The 18628-nt window shown below is 43.7% G+C and overlaps 1 protein-coding gene across 2 annotated transcripts in view; it reads right to left on the bottom strand.

Moving 5' to 3' along the window:
• Nucleotides 1–18628, bottom strand: part of atp5f1d (ATP synthase F1 subunit delta) — a 41501-nt gene that overhangs the window by 21179 nt on the left and 1694 nt on the right. The window contains exons 3-5 of one of the 2 annotated variants that reach the window (XM_061826148.1): nt 18518–18606; nt 16580–16714; nt 14242–14370 (exon numbers count right to left, since the gene is read on the bottom strand). In XM_061826148.1, the coding sequence (XP_061682132.1) occupies nt 16592–16714; nt 18518–18606 (212 nt within the window). In that variant the 3' untranslated portion in view covers nt 14242–14370; nt 16580–16591. Of the gene's footprint in view, nt 1–14241; nt 14371–16579; nt 16715–18517; nt 18607–18628 lie in introns of those variants that run through there. The other variant, XM_061826149.1, reaches the window with a different exon arrangement.

Genomic DNA, 18628 nt, shown 5'->3' with positions numbered 1-18628 from the left:
ACACCAATGCAATTCATTGGTCCGTCTATGGCGTTTCCCACATGGGTTGGCACGAAAGGCCCACTGTATTTATTCGTGGCGATAAGAAAAGTTCATACTTTTGTTGTAATCAGTTTAAAAATGTGGTGAATTGTCAAGCACGTTTACTAACTTTACAATCTTATCTTGTGGTCTGCAAAGAATCACTGAATTAAATCTTCAAACCGTGCATAATTTTAGATATAAAACTGTCTTTGCCTCATTTTTAATCAACACTGTGGTAGTATTTTGGTTACATTTTTTTTTAAACAACTGGGCTAGAAGACTCATGACTGTCAAGGGAGTAAATAATAAACAAGCAAATTACAATAATGATTGTCGGCCCCGCCCCACCTGACTTGTTTTCTCGGGCAGATCAGGGAGGGAGTGGGGGTGGGGGGTGAGAATTCCTCTTGATAGATACCATAATACCTCATAATTATCTTTTCGAGACAATTTGGTTGACTTTGATCGAAAGAGTAAGCAAGAAAAAACTCCAAAACAAATGATACCCTCTGATGAGTACATTTGGACCGACGCTTCTGTTGTTTGCCAAGCATGTGACGATGAATTAAACATATCTGTGGCCCACTGACCTTTATTCCAGCACTGCTATAACATTCACCAGGACCCTCCCTGAGCATTGCGCTAGTTAGCAAACGTTAGCATGCAGAAACCCCGAGTGTGATCCATGCCCACAGCCATTTTGAATCATTCAATGTGATGACCGTCCATAGTTAGCACATGTAAGGGGGGCTGCCTCTAATATAAGACTCGCTGACCTTTTCGGCGTCGCACATTGGCTTTCTATTTGGAGTAATGGAAAAATCCCACCTCTCGGGGGCTCCGAACGCGTAATCTGTCAGTGGTGGCATTCAAAAGATGTCTGGCCCGCTCTGGACTGAGTACCGCGCGCGAAATGTCATTAATAACACAGACGCCATTGTTTGAGATTACAAAACTGTTGCGCCGCGAGGGGGGGGGGAGTTCAATATGGGGTGTCTGCACCTTAAATCACCTAAAAAAAAATGAAATAAAATTAAAAAAAGCTTTCCAACTTTCCAGGTAGCACCATTATTACCAAGATAAACTACAGTGGCGTCAAAGTGTTCATTAAAAATGAAACGTATAAATTCTCTAAAAAGTTGTTTTTTGTTATTATCGGAACCTTCTATAACAGTTTCAACACAAAAAAATTAAGTTTAAATAGCGGAAAATTCAATACAAATTTATTTTACATAAAAGTTATTTCAAAAGTGTCTCAATATAAATGTCTTTAAAAAATGTTCTGAGATTAAATAGAACTTTATTGAATTTTAAGGTTAAACACAACTGACCTGCACTTAGGGCTGTGAATCTTTCACCTACAAGAAGATGCAGCATAAGTAAAACATGTACCACACTTTTTTAATCATGGGTTTGCAATCCCCCCCCCCAACAAAAAAAAAAAATATCCCTTTTGGACAAATGGGTTGAAACTATAAGTTTGACATGACAGCAGTGAATTTAGAAATAGGAGGTAGCTGAGACTCTACTGAAGCTACACGAAACTAGCAACATTTCTTTAGACGACTTTTTACATTTTTTTAAAACTAAAATATTGAAAAAAAAAATGAAACTTCAAACTGACAGTGTTATAGTAACATTCCATTATGAATAGATCACGCCTCTAAGGTAGCAGCTGTGGCTAAAGTTTGCTTGATTGCAGTGCTAATGCTCGCTGAGTAGTCTGCCTTTCGCCCGGAGTTAGCTAGGATAGGCTCTGGCAACGCACCCTTGTGAGGATAAGCGGCTTGGAAAATGGATGGATGCGTTGTCTGAATTTGAGAATCGTGCACATGTACACCGGGCTGGGCTTGTTCTGCGGGTCAAGAATGTGGGGGAATTAGACAAGTAAGGGTACATTAAACTCCTGTACTTGGGAGGTTAAAGGTCACAAATGTTATATGTAAATGTATTGTAGTTGTTGGGGTTAAACCCAACCGCTGGACTAAATATGCAAATGAAGGGACAGAAAAGGTCTTCAATTTGGCCCGAGACGGGGAGGACACAGGTTTGGCTGACCAGGTGCAACTCCGACACCCGTTCTGAGTCAGCCTTACCGGTGTACCCCTTTTTATTAGTTTCTCGAGACAATAGAACAATACCAAAAGAGAACAATAGAAAAGCAAGAATAATAAAAACTAATACATGATAAAACAATGGATCTAACAGTACTTTACAAGAAATTCCAACTGAAGTGTACTTGCAGTGATTCTTTGGCGTACAAGACTGATTTTTTTCCATTTAACACGACTCAGAGGCTGCTTATTACTACTAGCACAATGAGGCATTGTCTGAAATGATGCGCCTTTGGAATTATGTTTTTTAAATTAGGTGCGGTAGAAGCAGGAATCCCCGTGTAAAAAGAAATGCCAACGCTTACGCCCTCATTCCGAAGAAACAAATACTTCTCTTTAATTGGAGTGAAAATCCCAAAGTGAAACACGACCTGTTCCGAGATGCCGGCTGACATTCAAGATGTTCTCATTTCAAGACCAATTTTTTTATTTTTTACCGGGTGAGAAGCGAGGCCCAAACTGAACGCCACGTGCAGTTGCTCCGAATTGTTGTGTTCACACGCTAACACAATTTTAATCTGCATTTTAACAATCCTGTCTACTAAAACTATTCTCCCTTGGAAATATGTATTTTGCTGCTGAACAGTGGTTGATAATAAGTGTATTATATTATAAGATGCTCAATAAATGCACTTGTGTAGATAATTCTGAAAATGATCTGGGTTTATTTTCAACCATTCAACCACCCATTTTCATAGCCGCTTATCCTCACAAGGGTCACAGGGAGTGCTGGAGCCGATACCAGCTGTCAACGGGCAGGAAGCGGGGTCCACCCTGAATCGGTTGCCACCCAATCGCAGGGCACATCGAGACAATCACACCTAGGGGCAATTTAGAGTGTCCAATTAATGTTGCATTTTTTTGGGACGTTGGAGGAAACTGGAGTGCCCGAAGAAAAACCACGCAGGCATGGTGAGAACGTGCAAAGTCCACACAGGCGGGTCCGGGATCAAACCAGAGACCTCAGAACTGTGAGGCGAATGCTTTACCAGCTGATTCACCGTGCTGCAGTTTATTTTCATTTTTAGAAAAATACTGGTACAGAAGAAATACACAGGTGCAGAAGAATAAATTAAAAATATTTTATAAAACAACAAAAAAAAATCTCAATAGTTCAATACAATGAAAATTGGATATATGTACATAGGCATCAAACACAAGAAAACAGTTTACTGGCAAATTAGAACACAGTTTATATATTTAAAATTCTTAAGTGTCCTTTATGTGGCGGCACAGTGGATGACTGGTTAGAGCATCTGCTTTACAATTCTGAGGACTGGGGTTCTAATCCCGGCCCCACATGTGAGGATTTGGCATGTTCTTCCGGTGCCTCTGTGGGTTTCCTCCCATATCCCAAAAAACATGCATTAATTGAAGACTCCAAATTGCCCGAAAGTGTGAATCTGGGTAGTTTTTGTTTCTATGTGCCCCGGCAACCAGTTCAGGGTGTACCCTGCCTCCTGCCCGAAGATAGCCCGGATAGGCTCCTGCGCTCCCGTGACCCTCGTGAGGATAAGCAACTCAGAAAATGGATGGATGTTTCTCATCTCTTCTTAAATGCAGTGCAGTGACCAAGGTTTGTACAACTGCCTCACTCATATCAGGGGTCCGGCTAGCCTTATTTTCATGTTCTTCCTGCGCTTGTAAGGGGTTTCTCCAAGTACTCCTACATTGCTAAAATATCATCCATCCATCTCTTTTCTGAGCCGCTTATCCTTACAAGTGTCACGGGAGTGCCGGAGGACCTCGGGCGAAAGGCGGACTCCACCCTGAACTGGTCGCCAGTCATTCACAGGGCCATACATTAATGACAACCACAAAGTGTCCTGTTCTTGGTTTTGGTTGGGTTGGGTTGGTTTTGTTTTTCCCGTGTTCCATGTCTTGTGCTGATTTTGTCGGTTGTATCCATCTGTTGGTGTTTTCCCTCCTCGCTTGAGTTGACCAATCAGCTCCTTCCAGCCACTCGCATCTTGTCCATGTTTTGTGCTCTCCAGTCCTTTGTATGTTGCTCCCCATTTTCTTTCAGTTCTTCTTCTTCTTTTCAGTTCTTCTTCCATTGTCCTTGTTGCTTCGTTGCTTATTACGGTTTGGAAAGTCATGTCACGTTTCTAGTTTAGGTTCAAGTCATACTTTGTTACTTTGAATATTTGTGGTTGTTTTTTGAAGTTGTTTTAGAATTAAAGAATTTTGAGATTGCTCTACTCCTGCCTTGCCTCCCTGCATTTGGGTCCTCCGCAAGCCCCGACCTTGACAGAATGGACCGACTGAGACAGAACCCAGCGGGAAGAACTTTGTGTCGCCGGTCATGCCGGCAGTCTGCCTCCCTGCACATTTCAGCCTGCCCTCTTTAAGTGAGCCGTTTTTTGGTCCTCTCCTTCCTTTTCAGCAGTGTCCCCCACTTGTCAGTTATTCACCAGGCCCGAATATTTCACCTCCCTGTTTTATTACTCAGATTTTTCCGATTTTGAGGACATTGATTTATGACTGCCTGCCTGATTCCGACTCATACACAGATTTTGAATTTTCCGTTTCCTCCCCCAGTTTTACATGTTCTAGTCAATTTTTGTCATATCTCCCCATCTCTAGCCCCCATGAGTCTGATCCTGAGTCCTTTGCCTATGAGCTCTTCTGGGGTACCCGTTTGACAATTTATCCAGGACCAACATGTGGTGGCCAGCGGGGACGCCCAAGTAGAGCTCAGTTTTTGTCCTCCAATTCCATTTTGACGAAGTCTCGTCAAGCCAAACCAGCTCCTGTGTCACCTCAGTCTGTGCCACCCATGTTTCCTAGTTCACCTTTTTGAGTCCCTGCGCAATGTACCCGTCTCATATCCACTCCTGTTGTTGCTGTAGCCAAGTACGACAGTCGTTATCCCGTCCACTTTCTGGACCTTGATACGGTTGACCATTCGTACTTGGGGGTTTGAGACTTTGGGCGACTCCAGGGGCGGAGAGGCGTGGTGCAGGCACTTAGATCCATCTCAAATGAGCACCCGTATCCACTCCTACCGAGCCTCGACGGCAGCAGTCTGAGAGGGCAACTGCAGCCCCCTGTTAGGCCCCACCTTCAGGCGGTGCTCGACCAGCACCCGCCACCTTCACCTCCTGCTAGGTGGCACTCAGCCAACGGCCCGCCACCTGGGTCCGATCCGTGTTTATTATTTAAATTTGCTGCGGGCCATTTAAACGCAGGCAAACTGCCAATGACTTCCCCGAATACAGTAACCCTTCCATTGAAAAGATACTTAACAATTCAAGGAACTTCCTTTATTATTTTTTTTTCTTTCATTCTTTGAAGTTCCTTTCAGGAAAAGTTACATCACTACGGAGACTTTGAGAAGTTTGTTGCTTTTTGGGAAGTTAAAAAAAACAAAAGCTTGTTGCAGACTTACAATGTAGGGGGATCTTCCAACATGGCTCAAGCCAATCAGGAGGCGCTCTGATGGAATTATTTATGCCAAAACACTTTTGCTTTGGTATGTTGTGGTTAAAAACCCATGAATACACGTGCTTACAGCGCAATTAAGACATCAACAAACAACTGAGGGAACTTACTGGTTGTCTGTGTGTATATTTGTGTAAGTGTTCGTGCCCAGACAAATCAACTTTGTTTTGGCAACTGGCAGCAGCTTTATCTAACTCGGCGGCAGGGAACCTATAGCCCGAGGGCAATTCTGGAAACAAAATCCAAATCTCACGGAAAAGCCGCAAAATGATCGTAACATACAATGACCGACATTTGTTTGAGCGGGGTGGAACGTTGACGCGTCTGCCTCACAGTTCTGAGAACCGGGGTTCAAATCCGGGCCATGTCTCTGTGGAGTTTCCATACTCTCTCCTTGACTGTGTGTTTTCTTTTTTTTCTGGGCACTCTGGTTTCCTCCCAAACCCCAAAAACATGCATGAACTTTGAAGTGCCCATAGGTTGTTTCTATGTTCCCTGCGTTTGGGTGGCAACCAGTTCATGGTGTACCCTGCCTCCTGCCAAAAGTTAGCTGGGATAGACTCTAGTACTCCAGTAACCCTTGTGAGGATAAGTGGCTTGGAAAATGCAATGGATGTTTGAGGGTGGTGTCATATTTTTTCCAAAAATGTTAAAACATGCTTCTGGAATGGAATGGAAAAGCTCTACTAAGGTTCCACCAAGTAGCAGACAGTAAGACCATAAAGTAACAGACTTTAAAGGTCAAGTGTCATCCTTATAAACAGTCTAAAATAGATATTGTAATGAAAAATACACATAACATTATTCACTTCAATGTCTAAATGAAAAAATAAATATGAGCGGAGAGGGCGTCATCCATGCACAAAGTTGTGGAAGTCTCATTCGACATCCAAGTGGTCGCCATATTGGCTAAATCTTCTGTTCGTGACGTCACACTGGGACATTCGCCATTGAAACCACGTTGTGCCACCTACTATGGGAGACGAACACGCTCCTAATGACACAGAAGCTCTTTTCGAAAAAGAGAACATCTCACAACTGAGTGAAGTAACCAGGTCAATATTACCCTATCGTTTGGAGCCATATTTAGACGATATGCGGATCCCGGCCAAACCGCATACAGCCAAACCACCTCCTTCCCCGATCAACCTCTGGATGGCGTTGATAAAAAACAAGGCCGCCCGCGAGCGACGACAACGCCGCGGCCAAACCGCCTCCCTGTCCAATCCACCTCCGTGGTGGGGATGAGCCACCACGGCCCGGCGCTGCGACGAACCACCCCAGCCGAAGTCGTGTTGACAAGGCCGGCAGCAATCCACACGGCCGGCGGCGATCCACAAGGACGGCACGGCCTTGTCGACAAGGTTTGTGGCGATCCACAAGGCCTATGGAGGCAGTCCTTCAGCGGCTGCTGCACGGAAGCCTTCCGATGTTCACAGACAGATTTAGCACCCCTGACTTACGGATTACGTCCCCAACCCCTACTATTGTTTTATTTAGTAGCTGAATACACACCTAGCTGGCATTTGGAACCCACAAACCTCTCGTCCTTTCCACCTGTGCAATCCATTTTTCACGACGAACCAGGTCTTTTGGAAAAGTATGAAGAGCGAATCTATCCTCCCGAGTGTTCGAGCAATATCCACCAATACAACGATTCGGCATTTTGGCTAAGACGAAAGCGCAACCTTACGGGACAAGCCGAAAGAAAAAGAAGACAATGGTCAAACAACACAAAGTATCAGACTAATTCTAGAACTGCTTTAAGCTATCCGTTCATCCATTTTCTTAGCCGTTTATCCTCACAGAGAAGAGAGACAATTTAGCACAACAACCCACAGGGGATGGTGCAACAACCCCACAATGACTGCAACGCGAACATTGCGAAAGTAGCGAGTAGCAATCAAAAGTCGTGCACTCGAAGAGCGGCGTCAGCTGCCTTGTTTGGGGAAAGAGTCGAGAGTCCCGTGCCAGGATTAGGGGCGTTCGGCTTTGTGTTGCCAGCTGTCGGCTCAGGTGGCCTCACGTGGGCTCTGGCAGGGTCCGCGGTGATGTCAATGCCGGCGCTGACGCAAACGCGGGGCATTTGGTTAGAACCGGACACTTAAGCCGCGACTCGGAGTGAACCCGTTTACCGGCCTTAAGCTAAATATAATTGGAGATCCCCAGGGCCGCTCAAAGACAAGCACCAGATTTGGCCTCCGCTTACTGTAAACCACGACACTCCTATCTAAAACGTCATCTGGTGGCATGGTATTTGTCTTCATACACACACTCCAACAAGTACAAGTTGGGTCCCGCCCTGCTGGTGGACTCCGCAGCGGCCTCAAGTATGTGACGCCTTCACTTGGAATGCCTAATGCGTACAATCTCCTTTGTCAGCAGCCACGGGGAAAGACACATATTACACATTGTTCTTATATGCACGCATATAAAAAGACGCGCACTTGATTAAGAGGACACATCACAGGCATGACGCAATAAAGGACCCTGTCCTTACGCAACGAGTCACGATTAATCATCTCCTTCAGACTCTCACGAGAACTCTACCGACACTGACACAAGATGTCCGAGACTGAAGTCAAAGAACACACCCATACTTCTGTTTTCATCACTGTGCACGACGTAATCGTCTTTAAACTGCCTTCCATCCATCCATTTTCTGAGCCGCTTATCCTCAGAAGGGTCGGAGGGAGTGCTGGAGCCCATCTCAGATGTCAACGGGCAGGAGGCGGGCTACACCCTGAACTGGTTGCCAGCCAGTCGCAGGGCACATCGAGACAAACAGTCGCACTCACAAACACACCTAGGGGCAATTTAGTGTCCAATTACTGTTGCATGTTTTTTTGGGGGGATGTGGGAGGAAACTGGTGTGCCCAGAGAAAACTCACGCAAGCACGGGGAGAACATGCAAACTCCACACAGGCGGGGCCGGGATTGAACCCGGGACCTCAGATCTGTGAGGCCAACGCTTTCCAGCTGAGTCACCGTGCCGCCGTCAAACTGTCTTAAAAGTGCAAAAAGCCAATAAATTTCGAAAAGGGAAAGCACGTGTAAGCAAAAGTCATAAAAAAGAAGTTATTTTTTTCATCATGCAAAAATGTTTTGGGAATGTTCGAATTAAAACTCTCAGGGATTTGTATTCCGTGGCCACAATTAGTGTTTTATGACCATGTTATATATATTTTCAGGTCACAAATTTAATATTCTGTAAGGACATAACTACTTCATGGACATGATCATTTTGTGAGCAGTTCATATCTTTTTTTTTTTGACACAAATTAGTATTGTGGGTGCATCTATTTCCCCAAATTAATATTTGGTGCAAGTTACATCTGCTATAAAGGCTTGAATGAGTTTAAGTATTAATATTTTCGTGTGTATGTTAGACTTGTTTCATAGCAATAAATCAGTCATTATTTAATCAGTCTTTAATTTTGTGGGCATGTTCCACCCATTTAATTGCCACCAATGAGTCGTTTGTGTGCGCATTATAAATATTTCATGACCACAAATTCAGTGGGAATGTTGACTTCATGGCCACTATATACTCATATTAGCATTTTTGACCCCCCCCCCCCCCCGGCCATTTGTGGGGCTCAGTAGAAACCGAACTTCTTTGTATGTTTGTTTTTCTGCCAAGGCAGCTCGCCGAGAGTTGGCAGGAAAACTAACCGCGCTACATTGTTGCGCAGGTGTGAACGAGACAATATGCCACTAAAGACAACAGCTTTTGTTTGTCACGTAAATCAAAAAAGAAAAAAAAAGTGTTTATAAAATGTAGCGCAGCAGAAGTGGGCGATATGATTGCGACCAAAGCATCCGTGATAATGACGTGTTGGTACCCGCACATCAGAAAAGCAGCGGATTATCCCAACCCTTTAACGGCCGGCTTTGCCATCTTCTCCCCAAAATGCCCACACTTTTGCTATTTATAGCGCTGCTACCTGGCTGGAACGCGCCGTGTGGAGGCAAGCGTCTGAATGTGCGGATGGACGGGTGGGTGGGTTGTTTGTGTTGCACGGGGGGGGGTCTGCGAGAACGGAGGGATGGATGGCACATGAGAGGGCAGAGTGGTGGGAAGCGAGTGTCACGGCCTCCCTCCCACTGCCAGGCTGCACGGGAGGAGCTGACAGCTGACGGAGAGAGTCTGCAACAAAGTCTCCCAACGAAAGGTCGGAACACCAATCAACACCGCTCTCCGGAGACCTCTCATCCTTTTTGGACCTTCCGCCGAGGCCTCTGTTCTCAACTTTATCTGCGCTTGGCTGTGCTTGACCATATTTACTGAGTAAAAAGAAAAAAACACTTTGTGTAGAAAGAAGTGGAGCGGTTGTAATCGTAATACCTATTCTTAAGCCACAAATAATAGTTGATGTCCTCCTAAAAAGGTTTCTACCGTACTATAATTGTCTGTAGAGGCCACAAGATGGTGGCAATGGACAACATTTATCTAAATAATGGCTAATATAAAATCATAATATAACAGCTATCCTGGTGAAGCGTTGGCCTCACAGTTCTGAGGTCCAGGGTTCAATCACGGACCTGCCTATGTGAAATTTGCATGTTCTCCCCGTGCCTGTCTGGGTTTTCTCCGGGCACTCCGGTTTCCTCCCACATCCCAAAAACATGCAACATTGATTGGACATTAAATTGCCCCAAGGTGCGATTGTGAGTGTGGCTGTTTGTCTCGATGTGCCCTGCGATTGGGTGGAAACCAGTTCAGGGTGTACCCCGCCTCCTGCCCCTTGACAGCTGGGAAAAGCTCCAGCACTCGCGTGACCCTCGTGAGGATAAGCAGCAAAAGAAAATGAATGGCTGGATGGATAACAGCTAGTATGTGTCCATGGTGGCCTTTGGACAGAATACATTGCTGCTTTGAGATACAAGTTTAATTGGTTACATAACCATGCTCGCAACACAAAACACTTATGTTTCAAATAATCCTTCACCATGCAAATTAATACACAAGATATTAATCCATTCCAACCTCTACCCCAAAATTATTTTTGTAACACTCATGTTATCTGGCGGCATGGTGGATCAGCTGGTAAAGCATTGGCATCACAGTTCAGAGGACACGGGTTCGATCCTGCCCCCGCCTGTGTGGAGTTTGCATGTTTTCCCCGTGCCTACGTGGGTTAGGGTTAGACTACACTAAACTACATTTTCCCTAGGTGTGATTGTGAGTGCAACAGTTTGTATGTGCCCTGCGATTGGCTGGCAACCAATTCAGGGTGTACCCCGCCTTCTGCCCGTTGACAGCTGGCATAGGATACAGCATTCCCCGCGACCCTCGTGAGGATAAGCAGCAAAAGAAAATGGATGGATGGATGTTTTCTTACAACTAACAAAAGACAGCAATGCAAAGAAATGTGAATCTTTTTTTATCCATTTTCTTGCATCAATTTAATGTATGATGTGGTGCTTCTTCTGATGTGTGTGCCCTGGGCACAGTATAACACAGAAATAAGGACATAAATGAAGGAGATGAAATTGTTTGCAAGGATAAATGGTATTTTCTGCCTGCACGTTTTCATGAGCCCATCTGTCATTTCCAATTACAGTGAATACTCTGTTTTCGAACGTCTCCGTTCTTGAACAAATCCGTTTTCAAACGAAAATTTCGAGATTTTCTTTCTTCGGTTTTCGAACGTGAATCGGTACCTGAATACCCCGGACAAAACCCGGAAATCACAACGCATGCGGCCCGACCAGCTGACCCACGACACGTGTTGTTATTGTGTTTAACGCAGCCTCTGTACGCAAACGTGTCCTGGTAGCTACATTTGTAATGGCAAATATCGATTCGGACAAATCGCTTTTCGAACCACCGTCTGGAACGGATTGTGGTCGACAACTGAGGTTGTACTGTATGTCTTAGCATTAACCTAGACTCTAGCTACATAAATGCTTAAAAACATTGATTTCCAACCTTTATAGAGCCAAGGCACGAGGCCCCGTAGCTCAGTGGTTAGAGCAGTGGTTTGGTAAACCAGGGGTTGTGGGTTCGTATCCCACTGGGGCCTCCACTCCCTGAGAAGGGTTGCGTCAGGAAGGGCATCCGGCGTTAAAAATTGTGCCAAAGATCCCACCCCGAAAGGGACAAGCCGAAAAAAAACTTATAGAGCCAAGGCACATATTTTACAATTGAAAAATCCCATGGCACACCAACAAAACTAAATGTCACCAAAAATGGATCAATTAATTACTATATGTACTTCCTGCCATCTAAAAAAAGAGGATTTTTCTGTCTGTCATTGTCCCTCACTGGCATAAATAGATGAATAAAGATACATTATTTCTTGGAATATTTTTTTTTTAGCAATTAGCACACTAATGTACCACGGCACACTAAGAATCACTGGCTTAAATACACCTGCATTTAGTTTTTAAACTATTGCATGGCTCTTTTGAAATTACATTTTGGCATTTATGGCTCTCTCAGCCTACAAGGTTCCCGAACCCTGAGCTAGAGGACTGGAAGACAAAGTCATGTCTACCTGATATACTTGATAATTTGGTGGTAAAACGACAAAAAAAAAAACAAATATATATATATATATATATATATATATATATATATATATATATGAGCCCTGGAAATGGCCTAAAATAGCCACTTAATTTTAAAATGGCAGACTTCCTGTCTTTTCAGACACTTGTTGTGGATGCTTATTTTGTAGGCTTACTCATGACAGTTGGTGGGCAAATTTCACATTTGTCATGTTTCCACGAAGAAACGAAAGAATTTCACAGATGCCATTGATGGCTAATATCTGCCGCCTTTCCAGTTAAGTAAGCTTAGACCAAAGCCCTCGGCCAGCTATGTCTGAAAATATGCTATCTTGAGTTGAATCTTCCCTTCCTCTGTTTTATGTAAAACTTTCATAATCACTACCAATTAGAGCATCTCATTCTTTTCAGAAGCGCGGCGGGCAAACAAACAGTTCTGCTGTGCGGTTCGCTGCATGAATGATCACTAACACGAGGAGTGAAATGTCAACAGCGAGGCATGTAAAGTGGGCCCCATAATTTATTACGACTCGAAAGAGCATCTTATGAAAGAGATAAATTGTGAAATTTTAAGTGACTGGAGTCATTCAGTCTGATGAAGATCACATGCGATCCATGACAAGAGTAAAGGGCTGGGGTCAAAAATGGGTTCTGGTCATGCTATTTGACGATTACCGCTATCTGGAAATCGTCACATGTGCACCAGACATAGAATCTTCTATTTTGAGGGGAGGGCCGGAGGGGGGATGGGAGACACATTGCAGACACTGGGGGGGTGATGTGTGAAGAATGACATTTGTGGCCATGAGAACAGCTGATGTCATCCAGCCTCTGAAATTCATTTTTAGTGACGGGGGGAGGAAATGTTCTATCATCAAAAAAAATAAAGGCAATGTGGAACGCAGGTTCTCACCGTATTTCTTAAAAAAAATAAGTATACCTTAAACGAGACATGAATTTGATCACATTTTAAAAGTTACTCATGACTATGATAAGTGTTGGTCAAAATGCGCTAATACGAATATCTGGCATTGTGCATAAAATGATACTTTAAAAATCGGGGGAAAAAAAAATCCATTGCTCTCTGGTTCTGTCCGTGATGTGCGGACACTTACAGCGTACAACGAGGCACTCTAAAGCAGCCACACCCCTAGAGTGTTCAACATGAAGATGCATTTTCTAGGTGTAGTCGTAGCTAGCTAACCAACTGCATGCAAATGAAAGTGCTCGAGTTCTTATATGGGGCGGGGATGCAATTCACCAATTTTAGCTACACACAAAAATCAGGAAAACTGAAAAGTTGAATTTTTACACAACTAAGTACTATGCTACATTTTTACTTTTGCAACATTTTCAGCAATTATCTTCACTTGTATCCTGCATCCCCTTAACCAAACTGCAACAAAAACACCAACACCCCTGCATAAAAACGCATGAAATCGCTGCTTGTGATGCGTTTCATCCAGCCTGTCTGAAGTGTTACTCGTGCCCACAAGCAGATTGAAAAATTTGATGAAAGAGTACCAACGGATTGCTCCGTGAGCTGTCGAGAACTGGTTATTTTTATTACTGATCTGAGACGCCAGCCCGCAGGTCCACGCTATGATTTAAAATAATATTGTGTTTATGGATTCACAAGGAAGCGAGACGCCTAACCTTCGCATAAGGCCTCCAAGTGTGTTTGGCTGGTAATAAAAAAAAAATAAAGCGCCTTCATTGCATGTGCCAATGTGTTGAGGGGCCTCAAGAGTCCCGACATTCAAAACAAACTGGTTTGAATGCAGCTCGTAAATGAATGAACTGGAACTCCAAGTTGATTATGAAACAGGAGAGGGTCCCAGTTTACCACAGACCGGGTAATGGTGGTCTTTTTCCAGCTTGATGAGCAAAGCCCAGGAGGTCATCGTTAATAACAAACAGATGTGTTATTGCATCTCGAAGTGGTGTTTTAATTCCTTGAAGGAATGTTTAAAGGTCAGTTAAATAATAATCAGATGATCTGACACAGTACAGCACTACACTTCCTTTCTTCCCATTTAGCTGAAATCTGCTGCCACCAACAGGCGGAAAAGCCACACAGCAACGAGAGGAAGTAGTGAGAAGGTTACGTTTAAGAAAAACAACCACGCAAAAGGTCACCACATAATTCCAAATAAATTTATTTTGTTTTTTTCGTCCACTGTACAAAGCAAGCATGGAATTCACAGGACAGCTGGAGATGCTGAAAGGCCGTTCTACCCAAAAACAACCAAAAAAAAAGAGCAACGATGACCTGAAAGAACAAGGGGGGAAAAAAAAACTCAGTTGAAACAATCACAAAATGCAATCAGATTATCGATGAGCTCTTAAATATCTCAACGTGGCCACTTCATTGGGTAACTAAGACAAATCAAATCAGACTATAAAAGAGCAGTGGCTCACTGCAATTAAGCTTGGAGACATGATCGTCATGGTGAACGTCTGAAATTTAGTTACGCAGCGTGAGGGTACCAGACCAGAGACACCATTACCTCTAATAACCAATCACTTAACGAGCGATGCATACAAAAAAAAAACAGTCATTGCTGAGGTTACAATGGACCTTTCCGATTGGCGATCTCCCCCCTCCTAGCTACAGTTGCAATGTCCCACAATCTTCCAAAATGGCGACTAAACATAACCGGTTTGAAGTGGATTCTCTATCATGTATTCCACATATTATCAGGGTATGTTTTTTGCCAAATGCGTCAGACTTGTCCAAGAGAGTTCTACAGAGATGTCTCAACTATTTCACGCAAGGATATGTACACAGAATTAAGATTTTGGATGGAGCCGGAGGCAATGTCTGAGTTGGCGATTGATGCAAAAAAGTTTGACGCCTCACAAATTTATATTGAAATCCAACAGGATAAAATAGTGGTATCGTATTGGCATTTAAAGCAGGGTGAGTACTTTTTACTTGGAAATATCACGAGTAATATCATTGTAGTCTTTATAAGTGAGTGGGTGTATTCATTTGACTTGGCTCATAATGGAATCCAGTGCCCCGTCTTAAAAGTCTGATCCGATACAAATAGCCAAATGGACATTTTTCTTGCATGACATTGCACATTTAGTATCACTAAGCCGACTCTTTAGCATAAAACATTACACACTTAATTCAGCAGGTCAGTGATACACTAACAAAGTGAAAGTTGTGCTCCTGCAATTTATAAAGCACTGATAATTCCATCAAACTCAGAGAAGATACTTCTCCCTCACTTACCTTCGAACATACATCCTGGTGCTTGTTATTGTCCACACTAAATTGTACGCGTGCTCTTCCGCGAGCCTTAATCCATCGTAGACACTTCCTCAAATGTGTTTTAGGCTTTGGAAAATGAAATCAAGCGGGCCCCTTGTAACCAAGCCGGATATCTTTCATCAGAATTGCACGTTCCCCAAGCGCATCTGAGGACCATTTTCTGCGTAACAACTTTTCCAAGCGCACGCAACTGATAACTAGCATTGTTTGTGGGACATCAAGACAAGAGTTACCGGGTCAAGCCAGGGGTTAATACAATGCGGCTATCTGATTGGCTATTATTGGACGAGTGATTGACAGGTCGGAAAGGTCCATTCCTACAACCTCACCAAAAGCAGACAATCCTAACTTGGAAAAACTGGTTGACTGGCACAGTAAATTATGCTGCTGATTACCTTGACGGTAAACAATGCTTTCAGTCTAGCAGCAGTAGCAAAGCAATGGTACCCCATTTTCATGGAGTCATCATTCATTCATCTTCTTCTTCAACCAACTCACTATCTGTGAAAACCACGCCCAATCAGATGGAACAAGACATGCGAACAAACAGCAACAATCTCACGAACAAGCCTCTTGTATTTACTTCCACGTGAAATATCAGGGCAACAAAATTCAAACAAAGGATTCACTGATTATTTTTTTTCCCCATTTTACTTTTTGTGTGGGGGAGGGTCAACCTCCAAAAAACTTATTGATTCCTGCTTTTTTCGAGAATTTTGCAAGGTTAAAATTTCTATTGCAATTATGAGGCCACAGATTTTTTGCTATTCACGGTCCGGGTTGGTCCATCCCCTACAATTAAGACTACACCGTATACGCTATCATTCCACTGAACTCTCTGAGGTATGTTTTTAAAGCCCTTTACAGTTTTTCTTTATCTCATGAGTGCATCAAATTACAACTTTTCTGAGCTATAAGTCGTCACACTGTCAACTGTTTTGCTTTGTGTTGACTGACAATGTAAGGATGGAACGAGTGTCATATACACAGCCACTAGATGATGCTATCGGACCTCATAGCAATTGAGATCAGTCACAGAACCGATTAAACTGATATTACAAGGTACAAGTGTGTGTCAAAAAACTACTACTACTAGTGTGTTCTACCCAATGAAGTGGCTGGGGAGTATGAATCAACTTGTACGGTATTTTTTTCCGTGCCGGTGAACTAGTGGATAAAGTTGGGTGGTGGGCCTTACCCCAGGGGATGTCTACTCCAACGCCTTGACGATGGCCTCGTTGGCGTCGATGCTGACCTGAACTTCTGCCCTTGCCACTTCATCGGATGTACCTGCCAGGTCAGCTTGAGCCTTCTCCAGGTTGGCCTTGGCAGCCTGAAGGAGGAAGAACAGGGAATGGAGAAAAACGTGAATGGACAAATACAGTGCTGAGAGACTACAGCCAAAGAATTGTTCACTCTGAATCAGAATTTTTGGGGGCGTTCACCGATCAGCAAGTTTAAGAAAAAAAAAATGCTAATTGATCCTAGGGGGTACGGTGTCTCAGCTGGTAAAGCATTGGCCTCACAGTTCTGAGGTCCCGGATTCAATCCCGGCCCCGCCTGTGTGGAGTTTGCAGGTTCTCCCTGTGCCTGTGTGGGCTTTCTCCAGGCATTCCTGTTTCCTCCCTCACACCAAAAACATGCAACATTAATCGGACACTCTAAATTGCCCCTAGGTATGATTGTGAGTGAAGCTGTTTGTCTCAATGTGCCCTGCGATTGGCTGGCAACCAGTTTAGGGTGTACCGTGCCTCCTGCCCATTGACCTCTGGGATAGACTCCAGCACTCCCCGTGACCCTCGTGAGGATAAGTGGCAGAGAAAATGGATGGATGGATGAATCCTGGCGGCAGGGACAAGTAAAATCTGTACAACCTATCACCTTCAAAAGGGGACAGAGTACGACCCGGCGGAAGGCAACTTGTGACAAAAGTCGGCTGGAGAAAAATCAGAACTGCCGCGTTTGCTCTGAAAGCTCAATTTGTCACAGCGGCGATTAGAAAGTAGAAATGCCAAACAAGGCTGGAAGTTAAAGGTCGCCCAGTAGGGATTTGACACATCTGCTATAACTCAACAGTGAATGACCTTTCCCTCCTTATTAGCAGCATGGCCCTTGTGCACATTGTTTCCGCATAATCGCAGAAGGGGATGGGGGGTTAAAAAAATAAATAAATAAAATAAAACCTCATGGAGTCCTTCGGAGTGAAGTTGACAGTGGCGTTGCCCAAGGTCAAAAAGGGGGCAGCGTTGATAGCGCGGCGGAGCATTAACAAGCCTGACATTTAAACGGTCAAATTCATCTGCAAAGACGACCAAACAGGTCATCATGGACGCCTCGGCAGATCAAAACGAGAGGTCCTTTGAAATCTTACAGGGTTCACAGAGTGCTTTCTGCTGCCAAAAAGCACATCTCTGCTTGAGGCATACCCGAACACACGCCGCTAATTAAGAATGGCTCAAAAACATCGATGAGGACACCCCCATCTTTCAAATCTTTTTAAATCAATTCAAATCTATCACAGAGTCGCATTGGACTGTTTTTCCTGGATGCAAGCAGTGTCTTTAAGGCTGCCCATAACACAAAGACATCACATTTCCAATACAATAGTTTTTAATTTAGACAAAAAGTGTCAGAGAGCCTCAACTGTCAAACACTTAAGTGGGTAAATTTGACGTTTAACCCAATTTGTTTAAGAAAAGATACACTTTAAATGTCTAAATTTTGGACATTAAATTACAATAAATCTTGAAACCAACGTAACACGCAACCCGGCAGCTCACATAAGTCCCACACCTTTTATTGTGAATTTATGAAACCCATTAACCCATTTGTGGGCAGCGTCCCATTTTTGGGACATCATGATTTTCACGCATTATATCCTTCAGTATATCAATATATTTAAGTGTTTGAATCTGATTCTGGTTTTTGGGACGATCTACCAAGAAAACCCAAGTACCCTCTTGCGGGGAGAGTCCCATTTTTGCGACGAGATTATAAATTAGTAAAGTTATCATATAACTTAACCATTTATTGTGGCCTGTTAGGACACTTATCTCAATAAGGCAAAAAATTACCACCCTGCCCATGAATGGCTTATTTTTTTTTTTTTTTAAAGAATGCATTTTATTTCACTCACAGCTATGTCCAGCTGGTCCAGCGGTACAGCCTCCTCAGCAAGCAGCTGCACTGAAGAATCGGCATTGACTGTTACGGACCCGCTGCTAACTACATGACAAACAGGGAGGCA

The sequence above is a fragment of the Syngnathoides biaculeatus genome, chromosome 7 (assembly GCF_019802595.1).
Source record: "Syngnathoides biaculeatus isolate LvHL_M chromosome 7, ASM1980259v1, whole genome shotgun sequence".
In the NCBI taxonomy this organism is placed as follows: domain Eukaryota; kingdom Metazoa; phylum Chordata; class Actinopteri; order Syngnathiformes; family Syngnathidae; genus Syngnathoides; species Syngnathoides biaculeatus.
Note: the sequence above shows the minus strand (reverse complement) of the source record. Positions and strands in the feature narration are given on the sequence as shown.